Consider the following 26,592-nt stretch of genomic DNA (forward strand, 5'->3'; position numbering starts at 1 on the left):
ATGAGAGAAGAAAATTGCCCGAAGGAACTGCATCAGGGAAACGAATGTCCCCGGCTGGAAATGGGAGCTTGCAGCTGGGTGGAGAAGCAATAGAAGGCTCTCACGCGGAACCACCTATCCCAGGACTAACGGTGAAGGTGCAACTACAACTATCCAATGGACATAAGGTCCAGGTAGAGGCGCTGTTAGACTCAGGAGCATCAGCAGATTTCATAGACCAGAAATTTGTACAGGAACACAAAATCGCTTTGTTACCTTTGAATTTCCCACTGCGAGTGAAAACAATCGACGGCAGACCGCTACTGTCAGGAGAAGTGACTTACGAGATGCCACCAATGAGAATGGATATGGGTCATCACTCAGAGACCAGGGCATTTCATGTGACCAAACTAGCTGGGCACCCGATGGTGCTGGGCATGAGTTGGCTCAATCGTCACAATCTGGTGATTGCCTGGCATCAAAGGTCTTTGGTTTTTGGTTCGATCTATTGTATGACACATTGTTTGGGGGGAAAGGGAAAAATTTCAGTGGAAGTAATGGGAACAGAGGTGGAAGGGAAGTTGATGGGGAATGAAAGTGAGATTCCGTCACAATATATTGCTTATCGGGATTTTTTTGTGTGAAAAAGAAGCGGATAAACTTCCGCCACATAGGCCCTATGATTGCAAGATAGATCTGGTCCCTGGGGCACAGTTGCCACCAAGCAAAATATATGCCATGCCGGAAGTAGAATCTGCAGCATTGAGGGAGTTCCTGCAAAAGAATTTGCAGAGAGGTTTTATTAGAGAGTCCACGGCCTCTGGGGGTGCTCCTGTCTTTTTTGTCAAAAAGAAAGGGGAGGAAGGGGCACCGAGATTAGTATGTGACTTCAGAATCCTTAACAGCCAAATGAAGCCTCGTGTGTGCCCACTGCCACGTATTGATGACCTCTTAGAAAGAGTAAGGTCAGCCAAAGTCTTTACCAAGCTTGATCTATGAGGAGCATATAATCTGATAAGGGTGAGAGATGAGTGGAAAACCAGTTTTTGTACTAAGTATGGTGCATTTGAATTCTTGGTAATGCCTTTTGGCTTACAAAATGGCTCAGGGGTATTTCAAACCTTCATCAATCACGTCTTAGCAGGTATACTGGATCAGTTCTGTGTCTCTTATTTAGATGACCTCTTAATATATAGTGAAAGTATGGAGGAACAAGTAAAACATGTCACACAGGTGTTAGAGAGATTGAGGACCAACAGGTTATATGTGAAGTTAGAAAAGTGTAAGTTCCACACACAAAATTTGCTGCCAAGGAGTGTGGTGGAGTCTCCTTCTTTGGAGGTCTTTAAGAAGAGGCTTGACAACCATATGTCAGGAGTGCTCTGATGGTGTCTCCTGCTTGGCAGGGGGTTGGACTCGATGGCCCTTGTGGTCTCTTCCAACTCTATGATTCTATGAAAAGGTGGAGTTCCTGGGATATTGCATTTCCCACAAAGGAGTGCACATGGTCCCCAGTAAAGTTCAGGCAGTGGTGGAATGGGAGGCACCTAAAAATAAGAAAGATCTACAGAGGTTTTTAGGATTTGCTAATTTCTATCGTAAATTCGTAGGTAATTACTCCAAAATCACAATGCCACTGACTGATTGTCTAAGAGGCAGGGGGCCATTCAGATGGTCTGAGGAAGCACAGAAGGCCTTTGATAAATTAAAGGCGTTGTTTGCTTCAGAAAAATAACTTATGCACCTAGATCCAAGTAAACGTATGAAGGTAGAAACTGATGCCTCTGATAGGGCTATTGGGGCTATTCTGCTGCAACAGGACAAGGAAGGGGACTGGAGACCCTGTGCATTCTACTCTAGAAAATTAAATCAATCAGAACAAAACTACACCATATTTGATAAGGAACTTTTAGCTGTGCATGCTGCCTTTAAAGTGTGGAGACATTTTTTGGAAGGGGCGTCACATCAGATGGTGGTACAAACAGATCATAAGAATTTAGAGTATTGGAGAACTGCTAGACAGCTAAACCAAAGGCAAATTAGGTGGGCGGAGTTTTTTGCTGGGTTTAATTTTAGGATTGAGTACATACCTGGGCATAAAAACATTCATGCAGACGCGCTATCGCGCAAACCTGAGTATATGGAAGGGGAAGCACCTCCCAAGTTGCGAGAAATGCTGAGATTGGATCAGTGGGGGTGTGCAGCCGTAGTAGTGGACGGCAGGGAATTCCAGCAATTGACAGTAACAGATGAGTTTGCACAAATGAAAATGGAGGAACTGAGAAAAGGTAGAGGGGAAGAGGAAGGTTTCAAGGAAAAAGGTGGATTGTTGTACAGGAGAGGGGTGCTGTATGTACCTGCAGGTGAATTAAGAGGTAAAGTGTTGAGGCAACATCATGATAACCCGACTGCAGGACATTTTGGTAAAGAAAAAACCCTGTATCAGATAACACGGCAGTTCTGGTGGCCAAAGTTGAGGGAGGAGGTAATGCAATATGTAAGAGCTTGTGAAGTATGTCAACGAGCTAAGGCACCTAGAGCAGCTCCCGCAGGGTTGTTGCAACCTATGCCCACGCCGGGAAGGCCTTGGGATGTGGTGTCTATGGATTTTATAACAGATCTACCATCATCGCATAGGCAAACAGTGATATTTGTGGTGGTTGACATGCTAACCAAGATGGTGCATTTCATACCATGTGCCAAAATTCCACGCAGGAAACTGCAAAGATGTTTTTAGATAATATTTTTAGGTTGCATGGTATGCCATCACAAATCATTTCAGATAGAGGGGCCCAATTTACATCACAATTTTGGAGAAGGTTAATGCAGTTACTAGATGTGGAGCTAAGCCTCACGTCGGTGAGACACCCGCAAACCAATGGGGAAGCTGAAAGAACGAATGCAACACTACAACAATATCTGAGGTGTTATGCTAGTTATCAGCAGAGCGGGTGGTTAGAGAAGTTGAGTCTAGCAGAGTTTGCGTATAATAATGCAATGCATGTGTCTACGGGCAGAGCCCCATTTGTGGCAAACTATGGCTTGCACCCAAGGGCATTCCCAGGTCAAGAGGAGCAGTTAGCAGTACCAGCAGCAGAACAAATGATAGAGGAGTTGAGGTGCATTCATGAGATATTAAAAGAGGATTTGGAAGAAGGTAAAGAGGCTTACAAGAGAGCTGCAGACAAGAACTGGCGAGTTCGGGAAGAAATCCAAGTAAGGAGCTGGGTATGGCTGTCTACCAAGGGACTACCAATACGAGGGAGGTGTTAAAAGCTAGAACCAAGGATATTGGGACCTTTCCAAGTAAAGGCTCAAATTAACCCAGTAGCTTTCAAGCTTCATTTACCTGAAAATATGAGAATACACCCTGTATTTCATAGATCTTTATTGTCAGTGTTTGTACCAGCGCATAAGTATCAAATTTCAAGGGAACCATCTCCTTTTCCCACCATGATGGGGGAAGAGGAGGCTGAAGTGGAAGAGATATTAGACTCGAGAATAAGTAGGAGGAAATTACAGTATTTGGTTGCATGGAAAGGGTTAGATGAGTCTGAGAACTCATGGGAACCAACAGAAAAAAATTAACCTTCCGGAATTGCAGAGAGAATTTCATAGAAAATATCCCCACAAGCCAAAACCCCATAACTGGCATCTTCAAGAAATTTTTGAAGAGACAGCGAGGAAGAATTTGTGATTCTATGATTCTATGAAGAGGAGTTCATAGGGTTCGGTCCTTCAGAAACAGAGGAGAGCGAGGAGGAGGAAGGGGGGCTTAGGGGAGGGGGTGATGTCAGGGAAGAGTTAGAAGTTTCCAGTTTCTCAGAGGAAGAAAGCATTCCCCAAGGGGGGGAAGAGAGCAGTGAATCGAAGAGAAGAGAGCAAGAGGAACAACAGGGAGGGACCGGCTGTTCCCAGGAAAGGCAAGGGTTCAGTTCTAGCTCAGATTGGGAGGAGGGGAGATACAAGCCAGCTCTAGCCAGGAGGGTAGGAAAAAGAGCGGGAAAGCGAAGGGAAGGGCACTGTAATGGTTTTAGGGGTTGCTCGTTCATAAGTTGCTGCCACTCTTGGCGAGGTTACCTGGTTAACCCTTTTTGACTGAACAGCCTCCAGCATCGTGACTGTCTCAGTCGCTGGCAGAATCCGTCAGTGGGCGTTTCTTGAACCTTTTCCAGCATAAAAGTTGTTTGACGCCAAGTCTCCTCCTACTCTCCCTGCGCGGAAGTATTCTGTGCAGGGAGGGGTTTGGCAGCGGAGTACCCATACTCTCTCCGCTGGTCTCCGGCGAGGAGTCTTGGAGCCTCCTCTCCGATTCCCCCACCTGCCCCCCTTCTCCACTGGTGTTACGCTGATTTCCTTCCCCAGCGGACGGGCTGCCTCTCTCCCTACTGGGACCCTCTCCGCCATCACTCTGGAGCCTTCCCTCCGCCTCTAGCTCCGATGGCAGTTCCCTGACAGGCGCGTTCAACATTTTGAGGGTGGCTGGTCATGGAGAAGCAGAGCTCAGAAGGTATCTGAAAGAAGTGACTCTGAGGAATAATATTTAAGAACCGTTTATAAGATTGTTTTGTTAATACGGAATAAAAAGTTAGAAAAGAACAAGAAGCGTTTGTGTGGTGATCTGAAGAGGACAACGACCAGTCCTGACAGATGATAGGAATAATAATCTCATTTTCTTCTTCTTCAGCTCGTTCTACTTATTCAAGCTCATTTTCATTCTTATTTTGTTGCTGCTGTTCTTTGCCAAATGATGATGAAAATAACGATAATAATAGTAATAATAATTTCTTCTTTTTCTTCTTCATCATCTTCATTTTCAGTTCATTTTTCTTATTCAATCTCATTCTTCTCATTCTGGTGCTGCTGTTCTTGGCCAAATGAAGATGATGATGATGATGATAATAATAATAATAGGAATAATAATTTCTTCTTCCTCCTCCTCCTCCTCCTGCTCTTTTTCAGCTCATTCTCATTCAAGATCCTTCTTATTCTGGCACTGTTGTTCTTTGATAAATGAGGATCATAGGCGCCGACTCCATGGGGCCTGAGGGGGCCTGAGCCCCCTCAAAAATTCGTTTGGGGGGCTCTGCCCCCCCAATAATCTTGGGCGCCCCGCCAGCAGAGCGCCACCGCCGCCCCTCCCCCAGCCCAAAATGCACAGGGTCGGGCTGCATGCCTCCTGCCCTCCCTCCCGAGCAAAAGCTCCACCCAATTTCCTTCGGAGCTGATTAATAGGCGCAGCACGCTCTCCTGTAATCGCTCACGAGGCGGAGGCGCCACTTTATCTGCATATTCATGAGCTTATTTATTATTCATGAGCTTTCGCGGGCTCCCCCAATATTTTTTATAAGTCGGCACCCCTGATGAGGATGAAAATAATGAGAATAGTAGGAATAATTATCTCAATTTCTATTTCTTTTTCTTCTTCAAGCTCATTCTTCTGCTGCTGTTCTTTGGCAAACGATAATAATTCTTCTTTGGAAATCACTTGTAGCCGAGTAAGATTGTCTTCCATAAACATGGTTTTAACAATGAGTCCGTAAGTGACTGTGGAGGCCAATTCTGGATCTACACGTCCTTCCTCAGTGGGGACATTGGCTTTCGGGTGAGAGCTGACCACGGTGAGGGCTTGCCAAGCATGCCTTCCTCTTAGCACGTTTCTCCCTTGCGTCCTGAGTTTGAGTGTCTTCAAAGCCCATGACACCTTTGGTCAAGGCTGTTCACTGGAGTGCTCACAGGCCAGTGTTTCCCAGTTGTCAGTGTTTATACTACATTTTTAAAGATTTGCCTTGAGACAGTCTTTAAACCTCTTTTGCTGACCACCAGCATTATGCTTTCATTTTTTAAGTTCGGAATACAGTAGTTGCTTTGGAGGATGGTAATCAGGCATCCCCACAACATGACCAATTGTTGAAGAATCATTGCTTCAACACTGGTGACCTTTGCTTCTTCCAGTACACTGATATTAGTTTGCCTGTCTTCCCAAGTGATGTGTAAATTTTTTTGGATATACTGTTGATGGAATCTTTTGAGAAGCTGGAGGTGGCATTTATAAGTGGTCCATGTTTCACAAGCATATAGTAAGGTTGGTAGCACAATAGCTTTGTAAACAAGCATTTTGGTTTCTCTGCCAATGTCCCAATCCTCAAACACTTGGCACTTCATTTGGGAGAAAGCCGCACTCGCAGAGCTCAGGTGATTCTGGATTTTGGAATCAATGTCAGCCCTTGTGGAAAGATAACTCTCTAGGTAGGAGAAGTGATTGACATTTTCCAACGTTACACCACTGAGTTGGATTTGTGGCACTGCAGAGGGGTTATTTTGTACTTGTTGGTGCAGCACTTTGGTTTTTTGGATATTGAGTGACAGGCCAAGCTTTTTGTAAGCTTCTGCAAAGGTATTTAGGATGGTTTGGAGGTCATCCTCTGAGCGTGCGCACACTACATTGTCACCAGCATATTGAAGCTCTATGATGGAAGTTATGGTAACCTTACTTTTTGCTTTCAGCCTGCTCAGATTGAAGAGCTTTCCATCTGTTCGATATATTATTTCTACTCCAGTGGGGAGTTTCCCTTAAACAAAGTGTAGGATCATGGCAATGAAAATAATGAATAGAGTTGGGGCGATAACACAACCCTGTTTAATACCTGATCCCACTGTGAATGGTTCACTTTGAGAGGCATTGTTATCTGTGATTGTTGCTGTCATATGCTGTATTTTTTGCTCTATTAGACGCACTGGACCATAAGACGCAATTAGTTTTTAGGAGAGGAAAACAAGAAATAATTTGCGCCGCCAAGGCAGAAGCTAAAACAGTTAGAGGGAGCACTGTGCAGCACTCCCTCTAGCTGTTCTGATTTCTGGGGTAGCCCGCGAAACCTCCTCAGGGCAGCAGGGAGCCTTCATCCTGCTGCCCTTCGGAGGCTTCACAGGCTACCCCAGAGCTGCTCAGGGCTGGAGGGGGAAGCCCGCCCTCCCCCCAGCCACAAAGAGCAGCTCAGGGAGCAGTGGACAGGCTGCACGCAGCCTTCCCGCTGCTCCCAGAGCTTGTCGGGGCTGGCGAGGGAAGCCCCAGTTGATCTGCCGGCACCCGGGGTTTCACCAGCCAGCCCCAAAGAGCAGCTCAGGAGTGTGCCGCATTCCGGCAGTTTAGCTCCAGGGACCACACACTCCATAAGACACACAGACCATTCCCCTTAGTTTTTAAGAGGAAAAAATGCATCTTATGGAGCGAAAAATATGGTAATCATAGAGGAGCCGAATGAAGGAGGGCAGCCAATCATGGAGGGCAGCCAATTTTCAGAATGACAGTCCACAGAGCATTATGATTTACAGTGTTGACGGCTTTAGTCAGGTCAATAAACGCCATATACAGGGGTTGGTTTTGCTCTCTGTATTTTTCTTGAAGCTGTGGAGCAGTGAGAATCATGTCCACTGTCTCCCTAGAACAGGGGTCTGCAACCTTTAAGACAAAAAGAGCCACTTGGACCCGTTTCCGAAAAAACAACAACAACTGGGAGCCGCAAAAACATTGCAACATTTAAAACAAATATAACACTGCATATATTGTTTCTAGCCTTAATGCTATATATACAGGATCGTGCAGTCAGCTGTCAATCTCAAGAAAAAAGGACAAATTAATAGTTGTCAGGGGTTCAGGAGCAGAGGCGAGGGCAAGGGAGGAAACAGAGAGCGAGGGGGAGGAGTCCGAAGGAAAGATGAGTGATGACGACGACCCGAGATCTCCGAGTCTTTCCAGTGAATCGGAAGATTCACAGAAAGGAGCGCCAGTGGCCAGAGCTAGGGGGGAGCCTAGGGGGACATCCCAGGAAGAAGGGACCAGAGGGGATTCAGAGAGCAGCAGTTGGAAATCGGGGCCAGCGTCCCCAACAGAGCGCAGTGGAGAGGAAGGGCGCCAGGTATCGGGATCCGGCGGCTCGCCGCAGGGGGGAGGGTATGACTCAGGAGTGGCCACACCTCCATCGGGGAGCGAAGAAACGGTCAAGCGGAAAATGGAAGGTTGGGCGCGCGCGCCAAGTTCAAATGCACAGGAAGGCAGCACAGTAAGCAGCCCGGAAAGGGAGCCAGGTCCTAAAGCCCGCCGCAAGGAGACAGAGGGGTCCGGGGGGTCAGCGTCAGAAGAGTCCAGGAAGGAAGAGACCACGGGGGGCAGAGGGACCCAGAGAAGAAAGGAAAGGCGGAAAAGGTGGAGTAAGGCTAGGGTATTAAGTTGGTGTACAGGAGGCGGGGACTCAGACGGAGCTTCGCCGGTCTAGCTTCTAAGACGTAGGGCTGCACGCTGCAGCTTGGAAATGGAAACTAACTCAATAAAGACTTTTATAAAGTGAACGCTGGCTAGCGTGATCCTCTGTGAGCTAGGATCTGGAAGCAGCTGTGACAGTAAGCTCCGTCTCCAAAGTTTTGGCACCTAAAGCCTCGCAGCGAGGGGTGAAGACTGGTGCCTACTCACGAGCTCACGAACGGCAGACGAGATGACTGCCGAACAGCAGATAGCGGATCTGCAAGACGCAGTGACACAACTGAATGCCGAGATACTCGCATCCAGGAAGAGAGAGGGGGAAGCAGCTGCCGCCTACAAGGATCTCCAGATCAGGTTGGAAATGCTTACGAAGCAAGGGCAACTGGGACCCAAACCGGAGGGAATTGGGTTGGGGAGAAGAGCAGGCGGTCTAGTATCTCACTTCGATGGGAATTTACAACAGTACCCCAACTTCCGAGCAGATGTACAGTGTGCGCTGCAACTGCTGGACAAGGACTTTAGAGATGAGCAAGAGAAGGTGGGGTTTATCCTGTCCCATTTGCATGGAGATGCTAAAGCATGGCTGCGCAATTTGTGGAGAGATAAGGATCCGGCGCTCCGAAGTGCGGATGCCTTCATTAAAGCGATGGATGCGTGCTTTTTATCAAGCATAGACGTGGATCTTGCCCGGAAAGAGATACATGGACTGAAGCAGGGGAGGGCCAGTGTAAGGCAGTATCATGCCCGCTTTTTTGCACTGGTCAGTGCCCTGGAATGGGACAGAGATTCGGCTCCAGTCAGAGACCTTTTTTGGGAAGGCTTGAGCGGCGCGGTTAAAGACGAAATTGCGAGGGGGGAGAGACCCCGGAGCACGCAGGAGATCGTTCAGAGGGCGCTGACGGTTGGGGTGCGTCTGGAAGAACGTCCATGGAGCAGGGACGAAGGGCGTGGAGGGCGCGAACCAGCGAGAGGGTTTTCCTTCGTTCCCAGGGAAGCAGCGCGTGCGCAATCCACGCCTCCGCCAGGAGGGGGAGCGGAACCTATGGAGGTTGGAGGTGCCAGGGCTCAGTCGGCAAACAGAGCCCTAGCGCCGGGAGCAGTCAAAGCGAAGCCTCCTAGAGGGAACTGGAAGTGCTACATCTGCGACTGTCCTCAGCACATGGCGAGGAGTGTCCCCAGAGGATCCACAAGCACACTGCAGCCTCTGCAATGGTAACTGCAGCTACTCAGCACAGAGAACCACAGCAGGGAAACGACGGAGTCTGGCTGGAGACAGAGGCACTGGGGCCCAGCCAGACGAGTCAGTGAAGCAGTCCCCAGAGATTTTGCAGTCCACAGACCCCTCCCGCCCAAACCAGTAGTGCAGCTCACCGCATCGCTCCAGCTACCCAATAGACTCACGATGGACGTGCCAATCACCGTTGACTCAGGAAGCAATGCGGACTTTATAGGGCAAGACTTTGTCGATCGGCACGCTGTACAGTTGCTGCCTGCCACGCTGCCCCTACAGGTCGTCACGGTGGATGGCAGGGAGTTGCTAGGGGGGCAGGTGGTGAAGCAAACGCCGCCAATGGTGATGCGACTTGGAAATCACAGGGAAGTCATCAGTTTTAATGTCACCCAACTGTCGGACACGCCTATTGTATTGGGCATGAGTTGGCTGGACAGGCACAGTCCGACGCTGGCTTGGTACCAGCGGCAGCTGATCTTCGGCTCTTCCTATTGTGCTGAACACTGCATCCTGCCCCGGCAGGAGGGAGAGGAAGAGGAGTCACAGCTGCAGTTGGGGACGCTGCAAGCAGTCCCCCACAAATACGCAGGATTTTTGGAGGTTTTCTGCGAGAAGGAGGCGGACAAGCTACCCCCCCACAGACCATATGACTGCAAGATTGACCTCCTGCCAGGGGCGGCGCTACCGAAAGGGAAGCTGTATTCCATGTCTGAGGACGAACTACAGGAACTCAAAGAGTTCATAGATCGTAATTTGGAGCGCGGTTTCATCCGAGAGTCCAAGGCAGTGGGGGGCAGTCCTGTATTCTTTGTGAAGAAGAAAGACACGCCCCCAAAAGGGCTCGTAGTGGACTATCGGACCTTAAACGCAATGACCAAGCCATCGGATTTCCCCATGCCCAGGATCGACGACCTCCTCGCGACGGTGCGCAAGGGACGCGTGTTCACCAAGTTGGACCTGTGAGGGGCGTACAACCTCATTCACATGCGGGAAGGCGATGAGTGGAAGACAGCCATGTTCACGCTCCTGGGCACCTACGAATACAGAGTTATGCCGTTTGGACTGCAAAATGGCTCCCACTGTTTTCAAGCTTTCATGCATCACGTGTTAGCGGGGCTCCTCTACAAGAAGTGTGTCTGCTTCCTGGATGACATCCTGATATTTTCTGAATCGCAGCAGGCCCACGACAGAGACGTCAAGGAGGTGCTGAGCAGACTACAGCAGCATAGGCTGTACGCCAAGCTGGAAAAGTGCCAGTTCGACGTGTCGGAGGTGGATTTCCTGGGCTACAAGTTGTCGGACAAGGGGCTCGCCATGGACAGCGCCAAGGTTCGTGCTGTGTTGGATTGGAAAAGCCCGCGCAACCGGAAGGAGGTCCAGCGGTTTGTCGGCTTTGCGAACTTCTATCGCAAGTTTATCAAGGGGTTTGCAATGCAGATGGCGGCCATCACAGACACGCTCAGCTCCAAGAAAAAGAAGTTCATCTGGACGGAGCAGGCGGAGCAGTCCTTTCAGGCACTCAAGCGTCTCTTCGCGTCGGAAGAGCAGCTGCTGCATGTCAACCCCAGCAGACCGATGAGGGTGGAGACGGACGCTTCAGACAGAGCCGTGGGAGCTGTCCTGTTGCAGCAAGACTCGCAGGTGGCTTGGAGGCTGGGAGCGTTTTACTCCAGGAAGCTCAGCACGTCGGAACAGAACTACACCATCTGGGACAGGGAGTTGCTTGCCATTCATGCAGCATTCAAGGCGTGGAGGCACTTCCTGATCGGCGCCAAGCACACAGTGCAGGTCTGCACGGACCACAAGAATCTGGAGCACTGGCGCACGGCGCGGTTCCTGAACCAGAGGCAGATACGTTGGGCAGAGTTCTTTGCGGACTTCGACTTCCGAATAGAGTATGTCCCAGGAGACACCAACGTCATAGCGGATGCACTATCCCGTAAACCGCAATACCTAGAGGAGGTGACGCCAGCGGCGGCCATGCACATCTTCGCACCGACAGCGTGGGCGTGCGCTTCGGCAACAGTTGACTTGGATGCGGTACGGCGAGCGTTGCAGGACGACTCCTTCGCGCAAGCAAAGATGGCAGAGGTGCACAGGGGCACGGCGACGACCGACGAGTTCCAGGTGCGCGATGGGTTGCTCATCCATAAAGGGGCCATCTACGTGCCGGGAGATGAACTTCGCGCCAAGGTACTGCAGCAGTTGCACGACGCGCCCACTGCCGGGCACTTTGGCACGGAGAAGACGATGGAATTAGTCGCTAGAGACTTCTGGTGGCCAAGAATGCGAGGCGAAGTCGCGGACTACGTGGCGAGGTGCGACACCTGCCAGAGGGCCAAGCCAGTGCACAGACCGCCGGCGGGACTGCTGGAACCGCTGCAAACCCCGTTCGAACCATGGGAGAGTGTGGCCCTGGACTTTGTCACGGATCCACCCAGCTCGAGGGGCAAGACAGCAGTGCTAGTAGTGGTGGACTTGTTCACCAAGATGGCACATTTCATTCCGTGTGCGAAGGTGGCCACGGCGGAACAAACCGCCAAACTGTTCATAGATCATGTGTTCAAGGTTCACGGGCTGCCGTGGTCTATACTGTCCGACCGGGGGCGACAGTTCATCTCGAACTTCTGGCAGAAGCTGATGGGCTTCCTGAACGACAAGATCAACCTGGCGTCGGCGAGACACCCGCAGACCAACGGGCAAGCAGAGCGAGTCAATGCCATCATGCAGCAGTACCTGAGATGTTATGCAAATCAACAGCCTGCAACGTGGGTGGATTACCTGCCACTCGCCGAGTTCGCCTACAACAACACGAAGCACGTGTCCACAGGGGTGACGCCGTTCTTCGCCAACAATGGAAGGCACCCCAGAACCTTCCCGGGACTGGAAAGAATGGGGGAGGGGGAGCCGCAGGCAGCGGACGCGTTCGCGTCGGAGTTGCAGGAGGTCCACGATCAGCTACGACGGCAGCTGGAGCTAGTTAAGCACGCATACAAGGTGCAAGCGGACAAACACAGGAGGGTTGGCGAAGAGATCCAAGTGGGAGACTGGGTCTGGTTGGCAGCCCACGCAGTGCCGGCCAGATCGTTAGCAAAGAAGAAGCTAGGGCATAAGCAACTGGGGCCCTACCAAGTCGAGGCACAGGTCAACCCGGTGGCCTTCCGGCTGACACTTCCGGAGGGATCCAGGATGCATCCGGTGTTCCACAGATAGGTGCTCACTCCCTACAAGGCACCTCACAGATTTCAGGAGCCAGGAACGGCACCGAGTCCGCTCCGGGAGGGGACCGAGCAGGGGGGATTGCCACAGGAAGAGCCCATCAACGAGGTCACAGAGATTTTGGACTCTAGATGGGGGGAAGAGGGGGTAGAATACCTTCTCACCAGAGAGGGCACCCCGGCTAGCGCCAATTGCTGGGTGCAAGGCTACGCTTTGGAAGACCCTCTGCTCAAGGACGAATTTCATGCCCTCTTCCCACACAGGCCCATGCCAGCCGACTTTTTTGACGACTGGCTTTTCACACCGACGCTTTCATCCAGCACGTTCCACGGGTTTGACTCGGACGTGGAACCTTCACTGGGCACACGCTCCCCGGAAGAATCACCCTCGGGATCGGCCTCGGAAACCTCGTATTGGTGGGACGATCGACCAGAGGAACAGTGGTGCAGGAAGTGGCTGGAGGTTCCAGGTCGAGCGACGGACCCGGGAGCGACCGAGGCAGAGACTGACTTGGACGTGTTCGGGGAGGATCTTGGGTTCGAGCACAGCGGCACAGAGATGGAAGCGGAGGTGACAGTCGTCGACGAGCGCATGGAGGAAGAACCGGAAGTCTTCAGTTGGATGCCCGCCACGGGAAGCGAACTGTATCCGGTATTCGCCCCCATGACAATGGAGCACCCAGCACCCACAACTGAAGGAGGGGAGGGGGAAGGGGGGCTTCGAGGGGGGGATGGATGTCAGGGGTTCAGGAGCAGAGGCGAGGGCAAGGGAGGAAACAGAGAGCGAGGGGGAGGAGTCCGAAGGAAAGATGAGTGATGACGACGACCCGAGATCTCCGAGTCTTTCCAGTGAATCGGAAGATTCACAGAAAGGAGCGCCAGTGGCCAGAGCTAGGGGGGAGCCTAGGGGGACACCCCAGGAAGAAGGGACCAGAGGGGATTCAGAGAGCAGCAGTTGGAAATCGGGGCCAGCGTCCCCAACAGAGCGCAGTGGAGAGGAAGGGCGCCAGGTATCGGGATCCGGCGGCTCGCCGCAGGGGGGAGGGTATGACTCAGGAGTGGCCACACCTCCATCGGGGAGCAAAGAAACGGTCAAGCGGAAAGTGGAAGGTTGGGCGCGTGCGCCAAGTTCAAATGCACAGGAAGGCAGCACAGTAAGCAGCCCGGAAAGGGAGCCAGGTCCTAAAGCCCGCCGCAAGGAGACAGAGGGGTCCGGGGGGTCAGCGTCAGAAGAGTCCAGGAAGGAAGAGACCACGGGGGGCAGAGGGACCCAGAGAAGAAAGGAAAGGCGGAAAAGGTGGAGTAAGGCTAGGGTATTAAGTTGGTGTACAGGAGGCGGGGACTCAGACGGAGCTTCGCCGGTCTAGCTTCTAAGACGTAGGGCTGCACGCTGCAGCTTGGAAATGGAAACTGTAACTCAATAAAGACTTTTATAAAGTGAACGCTGGCTAGCGTGATCCTCTGTGAGCTAGGATCTGGAAGCAGCTCTGACAATAGCTAATTAAAATATTTAATTTACAACCAGGTAACCAGGTTAATGGGACTTTTGCTCCTGAACCTCAGTGCTCAGTGTCTGCACATCAGGGCTGTAAGACGTCACCTTCATTTTCACACAGGCTTGCAAACTGTCATCTGTGAAGCGTGATCGGTGTTTGTTTTTAATATAGTTCATGTTGGAGAAGACCTGCTCACATACATATGTGGAAGAGACCCCAAGGGCCATCGAGTCCAACCCCCTGCCAAGCAGGAAACACCATCAGAGCACTCCTGACATATGGTTGTCAAGCCTCTGCTTAAAGACCTCCAAAGAAGGAGACTCCACCACACTCCTTGGCAGCAATTCACCAAACTTTCACCAAACTTTCCCCTGCTTAAGTTTAAAAAGGGGCTTCGCTTAAAAAGGGGCTTCAGGCAACTAACTCCACGTGGAATTCCATGTGACCGCGACTGCATAATCAATGCCACAAAATGCCAAAGAAAATTAACCAGGGCCCCAGTGAACCATAAATCATAATCAGTGCCTGATGTAAATAATAATTAATAATGAGGGCCCAATGTCAGCCTCGTCATTATAAAAATAATCTCTCTCTTCGCGCCGCCCAGCCTCCCAAGAAAAAAAACCCACTTCAAACGGTCACAAAGCACAAATTCCACGCGACCGCAACTTGCTGTGCCCAATAACCAATGCCCCAAAATGCCATAGAAAATTAATCAGGGCCCCAGTGTACCATAAATCATAATCAGTGCCTGATGTAAATAATATATAATAATGAGGCATTCGTCATTATAAAAATACCTTTTTTGACACTTTTTATTATTTCTTTGTTTGACCCCTCAGAATTACTCCTCCTCATAGAAATAAACATTAAATTAACAAGTTACCTTTTTTTGAGTGTGTGTTCTTCACTCCCCTTCAAAACAGTGACCAGTTTTGAACAGTGGCTTCAGGCAACTAACTCCTCCGCCTCCTCCCCTCGCGCCCTCCCCTCGCCCCCGCCCCTCACCCTCGCCCTCGCGCCCGCCCCTCGCCTCCTTCCCTCGCGCTCTCCCCTCGCGCCCTCCCCTCGCGCCTCCGCCCCGGAGCCGCAGCAAAGGCTTTAAAGAGCCGCATGCGGCTCTGGAGCTGCAGGTTGCCGACCCCCGCCCTAGAAGGCCGAAAACAATTTTGGGATTCAGGAAGGGTCACCTTGGATATTGTTACAAGACAGTTTGCTAAGATCCTTGCAAGAATTTTGCTGGCCGCAGCTAATAGAGACATGCCTCGATAATTTCCACAATCAGTTCCGTTACCTTTTTAAAAAGAGATTGATAATTTTGGCATCCCTAAAGTCTGCTGTGATTTCTTCTCTTTCCCAGATTTTTTTGATGAGTTTGTGAAGTTGTTGTGTAAGTTCCACCCACTTTTAAGATTTCGGCAGGTATCCCATCAGGTCCACTGGCTTTGTTGTACTACTACTACTAATAATAACATTATTCTTTATACACTGCCCATCTGGTGTATATTATTATTAATAATAATCTCATTTTGCCCCTTGCAGTCGACGTGGAGCACTCGCATGTCCGCTTCCTGGGCAACCTGGTCCTCAACCTCTGGGACTGCGGCGGGTAAGTACCTCTTGCCCCCCTCGCCATGTTAAAAGGGACCCCCAGCAGTCATCCAGTCTGACCCGCCGCCAGGCGGGACTCTCGCCTCAAACATCCTGGACAGACGGCCGCCTGCCCTCCACTTGAAATCCAGACAATGGAAATCACAATTTAAACCCCTCGCCAGGACAGCTCAGATTTTGCTGGCATCCTTCTCATCCTGATTTTTCTCATTTCAATCCCCATTCGATTCCGGATTCAAATCAGCCAGACTTCCCTAAACATGGCTGCTTTCAGATGTCTGGGGAAACCCAGCTGGATGAGCGGGGTATAAATAAAATACTAATAATAATAATGATGATTTAAATCAAATTGATATAAATCATGATCTAGATCAGTAGTCAGCAAGGAATTAAATCCTTTTTTACAGAAAGGTTCAACCTTGCTGGCATCCTCTTAATATGGACAACCATAGGAAGGTTTCCTTTTTGGAATACAGTGGTACCTCGGGTTACGTACACTTCAGGTTACATACGCTTCAGGTTATACAGGCTCCATTCACCCTGAAATAGTACCTCTGGTTAAGAAGTTTGCTTCAGGATGAGAACAGAAATCGTGCACCAGCAGCGCGGTGGCGGCAGGAGGCCCCATTAGCTAAAGTTAAGAACAGTTTCAGGTTAAGAACAGACCTCCAGAATGAATTAAGTACTTAACTCGAGGTACCACTGTAATAAAATCCCTTTTTTTACAGAGAGGTTCAACCTTGCTGGCCTCCTCTTAATATGGACAAGCAGAGGGAGGTTTCCTTTTTGGAAGAATAAGATGCCTTTTTTAGCAGGAAGACTCAGTCTTGCTGGCATCCTCTGAATATCGACAAGCGGAGAAATGTTTCCTTTATGGAATCCTCAATTCACAGAGTGGTTTTTACACTGATATGCTGGGTGGATTTGATTTAAATCACCATTTAAATCCCTGGTCCGTAACATTTAAATCCAATCAAAACCTTCAGCCTTGCTGGCAACCTCTGAATAGGGACAATACTTTTTGAAATAAAAAAAATCCTAGCTAGCAGGGCAGCAGTTGAAGAAGGAGCAAAAAGGGTTTTCTTGTGTGTGTTTCTTTGTGGCTGATTAGCTGTTCTCCCTGTGCAAAGGTCATAGGGGGCAGGGTTTCTGTTGAGGCAGGGGATTAGCTGTGGGAGGAGCTTATCAGAGCTAGCAGGGCAGCAGTTGAAGAAGGAGCAAAAAGGGTTTGATCCATCTTTTAGATTTAGGGGAGCTAGTCTCAAACGTTTGTTGGGGGAGACCTAGGTTTTTTTTCTTGTGGGGTGAGTTATTTGTCCTGTCTTCACATTTTTTATGATGGAGGACCACTGTAGCCACCCCCAACGACACATTCTCAAGATGGAGGGGGAGGGAACAGCTGCTGTCGCCTGCGGTTCCTGCGCAATGTTTGCCATCTTGCCAAAGGTTGCAGGCAGTTTTACCTGCAGCAATTGCATGTTGATTGCCCTCTTAAAAGACAAAGTCCAGCAACTGGAGGAACGTGTAGCTACGCTCCAAAGAATTAGAGAGCTGGAGCTCTTCTTGGAAGCAACAGAGCACACCGTCTCCACCAAGGAGGAGACAGGGGACTCCCCTGAGAAGGAGGCTAGTTCACCAACACAGGAGCCAGATATATGGAGAAGCGTGACTCAAAGAAGTAGGAGGCCCAGGGTTCACTCTGATTGTTTAGAAATACACAATCGCTTTGAGGTCCTCTCCCCTAGCATGGAAGACGGAGAGCAGACTCCATTTGAGGATCTCTCCCTCATTACAGTCGATCAGGTATATAAAGACGAGCAGCAAAGTCAGTCCTCAGGGAATGTGCAGGCGACCTTGGAACGGACAGCTCATGGAAGAACCCCGACCAAACCCAAGAGGAGGCGTGTAGTGGTGATAGGGGATTCCCTACTGAGGGGAACAGAAGCAGTGATCTGTGGGCCTGACAAGATGTCTCGGGAAGTGTGCTGTCTCCCTGGGGCTAAGATCCAAGATGTAACTGAACGACTGCAAGGAATCATAAAACCCACTGACAAATACCCCTTCCTCTTGGTTCATGTGGGAACCAATGACACTGCAAGCAATAGCCTCCAGAAGATCAAAAGAGACTATGAGGCTCTCGGCAGGAAATTGAAGCAATTAAATGCACAAATTGTCATCTTATCTGTCCTCCCAGTTGAACGATGTGGCCCAGGGAGAGAGGGGGAAATGGTGGAAGTGAACAGCTGGCTTCGCAAATGGTGTAAACAGGAACGGTTTGGATTCTTAGATCACAGACTGCAGCTTCTTGAAGATGGACTTCTGGCAAGCGATGGGCTGCACCTCACAACGGTTGGGAGAAATGTTTTTGCCAAAAATCTCAGAAACCTCATCAGGAGGGCTTTAAACTAACTAATGTGGGGGAGGGAGACAGTGCTCCTGAAGGTAGGAGTCTATCAATTGATGAAGATGATCATCCAAATGTCATAGACCAAATGGAGCAAACAGCACGCAGACCTAGTGGTGGGAGGAAAAAATCCTTAAATAAGAGACACGGGGGAATGATTAATGGACTTCAATGTCTGTACACTAATGCGCAAAGCATGGGAAATAAACAAGATGAGCTTGAGCTCTTGGTACAGCAAACTAAATATGACATAATAGGCATCACTGAAACCTGGTGGGATAAGTCCCATGATTGGAATGTAATAATGGGGGGATACAATCTATTTCAGAGAAACAGACCAGACAAGAAAGGAGGAGGAGTGGCGTTATATGTCAGGGATGTGTATACCTGTGAAGAGATCCAAGATTTAGAACTTCAAAGCCAAAGTGAGAGCATTTGGGTCAAAATTAAGGGAGAGAAGAATAACAGTGACCTCATTGTGGGAGTTTACTATAGATCCCCAAGCCAAACGGAGGACATAGATGATGCCTTCCTGGAACAGATGGCCAAGCATGCAAAAGGAAGGGAGATAGTAGTAATGGGGGACTTCAGTTACCCAGATATTTGTTGGATGTCAAACTCAGCCAAGAGCATAAGGTCAAACAGATTCCTCACTGGCCTTGCAGACAACTTCATTGTCCAGAAAGTGGGAGAAGCAACAAGAGGAACAGCCATTTTAGATCTGGTCCTAACCAATGTTGATGACCTGGTTAGTGGGGTAGAAGTGGAAGGATCATTAGGCGCGAGTGATCATGCTCTTCTGAAGTTTACTATACAGCGGAAAGGAGCAGCCAAGCATACTGGGACTCAATTTCTTGACTTTAAGAAAGCCGACTTCATAAAACTTAGGGAAGTGCTGGGTGAGATCCCATGGACAGTAATACTAAAAGGAAAGGGAGTTCATGATGGCTGGGAGTTTGTTAAGAGGGAGATAGTAAAAGCACAACGTCAGGCAATACCAGTGAGACAGAAACATGGAAGGTGCCTAAAGAAGCCAGGGTGGCTATCTAAAGAACTTTTAACTGAGTTAAGATTAATAAAGGATGTGTACAAAAAATGGAAAAGGGGGGAAACCACCAAAGAGGAATTCAAACAAATAGCCAGCACGTGTAGACACAAAGTCAGAAAGGCTAAAGCACAGAATGAACTCAGGCTTGCTAGAGAGGTTAAAAGCAACAAAAAGGGCTTTTATGGGTATGTTCGTAGCAAAAGGAAGAACAAAGAAACAGTGGGGTCACTCAGAGGAGAAGATGGTGAAATGCAAACGGGACACAGAAAGGGCTGAACTCCTCAATGCCTTCTTTGCCTCAGTCTTCTCCGATAAAGAAAACAATGCCCGACCTGAAGAATTTGGAGCAAATGATTCAGCAAAGGAAACACAGCCCAGAATAACTAAGGAGATAGTACAAGAGTACTTGGCTAGTTTAGATGTATTCAAGTCTCCAGGGCCAGATGAACTGCATCCAAGAGTATTAAAAGAACTGGCAGATGTGATCTCAGAACCACTGGCAGTCATCTTTGAGAATTCCTGGAGAGCAGGCGAAGTCCCGGCAGACTGGAGGAGGGCAAATGTTGTCCCTATTTTCAAAAAGGGCAAAAGAGAGGACCCAAATAATTACCGCCCAGTCAGTCTGACATCAATACTAGGGAAGATTCTGGAGCAGATCATTAAGCAAACAGTCTGTGAGCACCTAAAAAGGAATGCTGTGATCACCAATAGTCAGCATGGATTTCTGAAAAATAAGTCATGTCAGACTAACCTGATCTCGTTTTTTGACAGAATTACAAGCCTGGTAGATGAAGGGAACGCAGTGGATATAGCCTACCTTGATTTCAGCAAGGCATTTGACAAGGTGCCCCATGATATTCTTGTAAAGAAGCTGGTAAAATGCGGTCTTGCTACCACTCAGTGGATTTGTAACTGGCTGGCTGACCGAACCCAAAGGGTGCTCATCAATGGTTCCTCTTCATCCTGGAGAAGAGTGACAAGTGGGCTGCCACAGGGTTCTGTCTTGGGCCCGGTCTTATTCAACATCTTTATCAATGACTTGGATGATGGACTCAAGGGCATCCTGATCAAATTTGCAGATGACACCGAACTGGGAGGGGTCGCTTGTCACGGCTAAAATGGCCACTGTTTCTTTAATGCGAATAAAGCTGGGTCAGCATGACTCAGCGGTCTGCATCAAGTTGTATATTTAAGTGAGAAATGTTAGTTTGGGGTGTGGCTGGTGTTTGGGTTGGTTGGTGCTGGTGTGTATAGTTATTCAGTCGTGTTTTGCACAAGGACTTTTAAGAATAAAACTCTGCAAGGATATCCTCGTGGACTCTTTTATGCCGACAAGGGTCTGAGGACCAGGCTGAGGAGACAAAAGGAGGTCAGAACCCTTTCCTTCTTTTTTTTACTTTTTTACAAACACTGACAGGTTATGGGCCCAGTGTTTCTGAGCATGTGCAGAGTGCAAAATGACTAACAGCATTTCAGCAAGGAGCTGGTGAGTCCTGGTGGTGCCTGGAGCCAGTGGCTGTGCGTTGGAGCAGTTGGTGGCAAGCTGTAACTGTCTGCAGTGACGCTGGAGAGGCTAGGATCTGAGGATCAGGAAAGCACTCAGCATCGGCTACTGGAACAGTTTGAACTGCTAGAGGACCACAGGCGACTCACAGAGCGGTTACACCAGTTGCGGAGCCAGGCGGGACCTGAGGGTCAACAGAGGCAGCAGCTAGAAGCCGGTGAGTGCCAGCCAGGACCATCTAGTTGGACTCTAAAGAGAGAGTCAGGAGAGATTGCTGGAGACCCCACAAAAGGGGCTCAACAAGCAGCAGCAGAGATGGCAGATTTCCAGTCTTCCCAAGTTGTAAATATTGGGGGAGGCATCCCTTTTGAACCTCTCTCAGAAAGCAACTGGCTGAGTTGGTCAATTAAAATGCAGCAGTTGTTAAGGAGAGATGGACTATGGGACTGTGTTGAAACTGAGGTTTTGAGACGGGACACTGCTGAGAAAAAACGGCTGGATGAAAGGGCCCGTGCCCAAATTATGCTATGTTTGAGCAACTCTCAGTTATTGCATGTAGCAAATGCCAGCACAGCGTTTGAGTGCTGGAATTTATTAAGGGCAATGCATGTCAGAGAAACTGCTGAAACTATCATTTCTCTGACCAGAAGGCTGTTCAGGACTGTTATGAAAGAAGGTGAGAGTTTGGCAACTCATCTTCAAACGCTGAAATCTCTGTTTCTTCAACTACAACAGAGAGGTAAGCGTTATGATGAGACGGACCAAACCTACATTATCCTTTCAAGTTTGCCTGAAAACTGGTTGCCTGTGATTAACAGCATGGAGAGTATGCGTCCCCGAGATCTGACCCTTGAGTATGTGGTTGGCAGATTGACTGAAGAAGCAGAAAGAAGGTCAGATAGACAGGCTGAACTCCAAGAATGGAGGAGTTACAGACGAGGGGGCCAGCAGCAGAATCTGCCAATGGAGCAACGCCAAGGTTTGGACTTGGCCATGGCGGTGAGGAGGTGCTATAAATGCAACCAACCCGGGCATCTCCAACGTCAATGCAGGGCAAGACTTCCAGGAGACGACATGGAGCAGAGACAGCAATCGACGCAGAAACGTAAGCAGAAGGGGTTCTCTTCAGGGAAGAAGAACACACGTTCTGCTCAGTTTGTGTCTGCATTTTCTCGGGAGGAGAGGAAGATACCTCGAGGAACGTGGCTGCTGGACTCTGGGAGCAGCAGGATTATCTGCAATAATCAGGAGGACTTTAAGACCCTGGGGAAGCCAGCTGATGGAAAAGACTCAATCTATCTTGCTGATGGTCATAGAAGCAAGATTGATGGCCAGGGAACATGTTTCCTGCAGTGCTTGAACACTACTCTACCAGAGACTCTGTTTGTCAGCAGTTTGGACTACTGTTTACTGTCTGTAAGCTGTTTGATTAACGCAGGGTATAGTGTTAAGTTCACGCAGGATGGCTGTCTGATAAAGAATGGAACTCAGGTATGTGGCCATGCAAAGATGGAAAATGGGTTATATGTAATGCAGGACAAGCCTGTTAAAGCAGCCCAGGTGGTTCAGGATAATTTGCCAGTTCATAAGGGGTGTGTACATCAACTGCACAGAAAACTGGGTCATGCCAATTTCTGTGTGCTTTCAGAGATGCAAAATGTGTGCAAGAACCTAAAAGTAAATAGCTGTAACTGTTTCCTAGATTGCAATGTATGTAAAATGGCCAAATCTAAGAGGAAGCCTGTGGCTTCTAAAAGCGACAGAGTATCTAAAGAGGTTTTAGAACTTGTCCATTGTGACGTGATAGGCCCTTTCCCACAGAAGACTGAAGGGGGCGCCAGATATGCTTTTCTGGTAATAGATGATAAATCACATTTCAGTTGGTTGTTTTTGTTAAAGCAGAAATCTGAGTGTTTCCCCACATTCAGAGAATGGGTTGCCCAAGCTGAAAAGCTCTTCGCTCGGCCTGTTGTGCAGCTGCAAACAGATAGGGGCAGAGAATTTCTGAACAAACAATTTGGGGCATGGTTGCGACGTAAGGGGATCACTCACCGTTTGACTAACCCTTATAGCCCTGCTGAAAATGGTCTGTGTGAAAGACGTGGGGCTGTAATACAGTCAGTAAAGGACTGCCTGCTTGTGGATGCAGGATTGGGCCACAATCATAGGCTGTGGGGCGAGGCTTTTCTGACTGCGAACTTTTTGATTAATAGAACCTGGTCTAGCTCTATAAAAGATATACCATATCGTGTGTTGTTTGGGAAAGAACCAGAGTGGACAATGCTCCATAATTGGGGTTCTTGGGCACATGTAAACATTCCCAAAGTTCAGTGTCAGAAAGGGGGCGCTAGAGCGCAGAAACTGCGGTTTGTGGGATACCAGTCCTATGGCAAAGGGTGGCGTTTCAATTTACGCCCAGGACGCGTGGTTCTGTCACGAAGTGCAGACTTCGCTGACCAGGACAGATGGACTGCGATCCATGCCAACCCTGATTGCCTACTGCCCCTGCAAGTAAGAGAAGAGACTCCTTCTCAGTCATTGGCAACACAGGAGCAGAATGAGGAGGAGGCACAGATTTCCCCAAAAGATGTGGCAATAGATAATACTTCTCTAGAGGAAGAGGAAGAAGAGCCAGAGATAAGGGGGGAAGAAGAAGTAGTTGTGCCTAGGCGCTCCCAGCGTTCAAACAAGGGTGTACCTCCTCAGCGTTTGACCCTAGGAGGAGTGAGAGTATGCAATGTGAGTTGTGTGGAACCACAAAGTTATAATGAAGTCTTAGACTTACCCCCTGGGGAACGTGCTTTGTGGGAACAAGCTATGAAAGAAGAAATGGACTCTTTTAAACGTAACAAAGTGTTTGAGGTCATAATGCCGCCACCTGGTGGCAGAGTGGTGTCATGCAAGTGGGTTTATAAAAGGAAAACCCTTGCATCTGGGGAACCACGTTTTAGAGCCAGATTAGTAGCCAGAGGGTTCACTCAGATTAAAGGGGAGAGTTATGATGAAGTGTTTTCTCCCACGGTAAAGAGTGAAACTTTTCGTTTAGTGCTTTCCATTGCTGCTGTAAGACAACTAGCAGTGCACCATTTTGATGTTGATGCTGCATATCTGCATGCAAATTTAGACCATGAAGTGTTAATGAGACAACCCCCTGGGTTTGAAGAGGAGAATGGTGCAGTCTGGCGTTTGAGAAAGGCTGTTTACGGTCTCAAACAAAGTGGAAGGTGTTGGAACCGGTGTTTAAATGAAGCCCTTGTAAAACTTGGTTTTAAAAGGAGTGTGGCTGATCCATGCTTGTACACCAAGGGGACAGGCAACAAATATCTAATGCTCTTAGTCTTTGTTGATGATTTGCTTGTGGCAGGGAGTTCCACAGATGAGATCCAGAAGCTCACAAGTCAACTGGAAAAGAGGTTTAAGCTTAAAGTCTTAGGGCCTGTAAGCAATTACTTGGGAGTAGAAGTAAGGCAGGAAGCAGATGGAAGCTTCCTATTGAGCCAGAAAGAGAAAATTCTTCGTTTGATAGAGCAGTTTGGCATGGAAAACTGCAAGCCAGTTCAGACTCCCATGACACCAGATTTCCCAAAGACAGTGTGTGATGATGAATTTGATCAGCCTGAGTTGTATCACTCAAAAATAGGATCCCTGTTGTATTTAAGCCAGTGGTCAAGGCCAGACATTGCATGTGCTACAAATGTTCTGAGCCAACGTGTATCTAAACCCAGTACTGCCCATTGGTGTGCTTTGAAAAGGCTTATCAGATATCTAAAGGGGACATTAAATGTATGTTTAAAGATATCTAGTACACAAGATGAAAAACTAGAAGTATTTGTTGATGCGGACTGGGGAAGCTGTGTAGCTACTAGAAAATCTACAAGTGGAATGGTTATGATGTTTGCCAATTCCATAATTGGATGGAGGTCAAAGAAACAAGGATTTGTTGCAACCTCATCCTGCGAGGCAGAATATGGGAGCCTGTCGCTAGCATGCAATTAAATCATATGGTTTATACAGATACTAAAAGATCTAGATTGTAAAGTAGATTTGCCTATCCAAGTGTATGAAGATAGCCAATCGTGCATTGCATTAGCGGGCTCAGAAATAATGAAATCCGCATCAAAACATATTGCTATCCGTCATGCGAATGTGAGAGATTGTGTACAGAATGGGGTAATCAAACTGGAGTATTGTCAATCACAAGATAATATTGCTGATTTGTTTACTAAGCCTTTGCCAGCAACATGCCATAATGAATTGAGGACAAAACTGGGTTTATGTATATAATGCATGTATGTATTGTTTCTGTTGGGGTTTTTCGCATTTAAGAAACAGAAGGGGTGTCACGGCTAAAATGGCCGCTGTTTCTTTAATGCGAATAAAGCTGGGTCAGCATGACTCAGCGGTCTGCACCAAGTTGTATATATATAAGTGAGAAATGTTAGTTTGGGGTGTGGCTGGTGTTTGGGTTGGTTGGTGCTGGTGTGTATAGTTATTCAGTTGTGTTTTGCACAAGGACTTTTAAGAATAAAACTCTGCAAGGTTATTCTCGTGGACTCTTTTTGTGCCGACAAGGAGACTGAGGAGACAAAGGGAGGTCAGAACCCTTTCCTTCTTTTTTTGCTTTTTTACAAACACTGACATGGCTAACACCCCAGAGGACAGGATCACACTTCAAAACGACCTTGACAGATTAAAGGTAAAGGTAAAGGTACCCCTGCCCGAACGGGCCAGTCTTGACAGACTCTGGGGTTTGTGCGCCCATCTCACATCTATTGGCCGGGGGCCAGCGCTGTCCGCAGACACTTCCGGGTCACGTGGCCAGCGTGACAACGCTGCTCTGGCGAGCCAGAGCCGCACACGGAACGCCGTTTACCTTCCCGCTGGTAAGCGGTACCTATTTATCTACTTGCCCCCGGGGGTGCTTTCGAACTGCTAGGTGGGCAGGCGCTGGGACCGAGCAGCGGGAGCGCACCCCGCCGCGGGGATTCGAACCGCCGACCTTTCGATCGGCAAGCCCTAGGCGCTGAGGCTTTAGCCCACAGCGCCACCCGCGTCCCTCTTGACAGATTAGAACTTGGCAAAAACAAACAAGATGAATTTTAACAGGGAGAAATGTAAAGTATTGCACTTGGGCAAAAAAAATGAGAGGCACAAATACAAGATGGGTGACACCTGGGTTTGAGAGCAGTACATGTGAAAAGGATCTAGGAGTCTTGGTTGACCACAAACTTGACATGAGCCAACAGTGTGTCGCGGCAGCCAAAAAGCCAATGCAATTCTGGGCTGCATCAATAGGAGTATAGCATCTAGATCAAGGGAAGTAATAGTGCCACTGTATTCTGCTCTGGTCAGACCACACCTGGAGTACTGTGTCCAGTTCTGGGCACCACAATTCAAGAAGGACACTGACAAACTGGAACGTGTCCAGAGGAGGGCAACCAAAATGGTCAAAGGCCTGGAAACGATGCCTTATGAGGAACGGCTAAGGGAGCTGGGCATGTTTAGCCTGGAGAAGAGGAGGTTAAGGGGTGATATGATAGCCACGTTCAAATATATAAAAGGATGTCACATAGAGGAGGGAGAAAGGTTGTTTTCTGCTGCTCCAGAGAAGTGGACACGGAGCAATGGATCCAAACTACAAGAAAGAAGATTCCACCTAAACATTAGGAAGAACTTCCTGACAGTAAGAGCTGTTCGAGAGTGGAATTTGCTGCCAAGGAGTGTGGTGGAGTCTCCTATTTTGGAGGTCTTTAAGCAGAGGCTTGACAACCATATGTCAGGAGTGCTCTGATGGTGTTTCCTGCTTGGCAGGGGGTTGGACTCGATGGCCCTTGTGGTCTC

At 48.8% G+C, this 26,592-nt stretch overlaps 1 protein-coding gene across 2 annotated transcripts in view; it reads left to right on the forward strand.

Moving 5' to 3' along the window:
- The window catches only part of LOC309523569 (ras-related GTP-binding protein A), a 55,250-nt gene that overhangs the window by 8,065 nt on the left and 20,593 nt on the right, over nucleotides 1–26,592 (forward strand). For both annotated transcript variants that reach the window (XM_082207497.1, XM_082207498.1), the window contains one exon: nucleotides 15,727–15,793. In XM_082207497.1, the coding sequence (XP_082063623.1) occupies nucleotides 15,727–15,793 (67 nt within the window). The remainder of the gene's footprint in view (nucleotides 1–15,726; nucleotides 15,794–26,592) is intronic.

This window comes from Podarcis vaucheri (assembly GCF_965113315.1).
Source record: "Podarcis vaucheri genome assembly, chromosome: Z".
NCBI classification, from domain to species: domain Eukaryota; kingdom Metazoa; phylum Chordata; class Lepidosauria; order Squamata; family Lacertidae; genus Podarcis; species Podarcis vaucheri.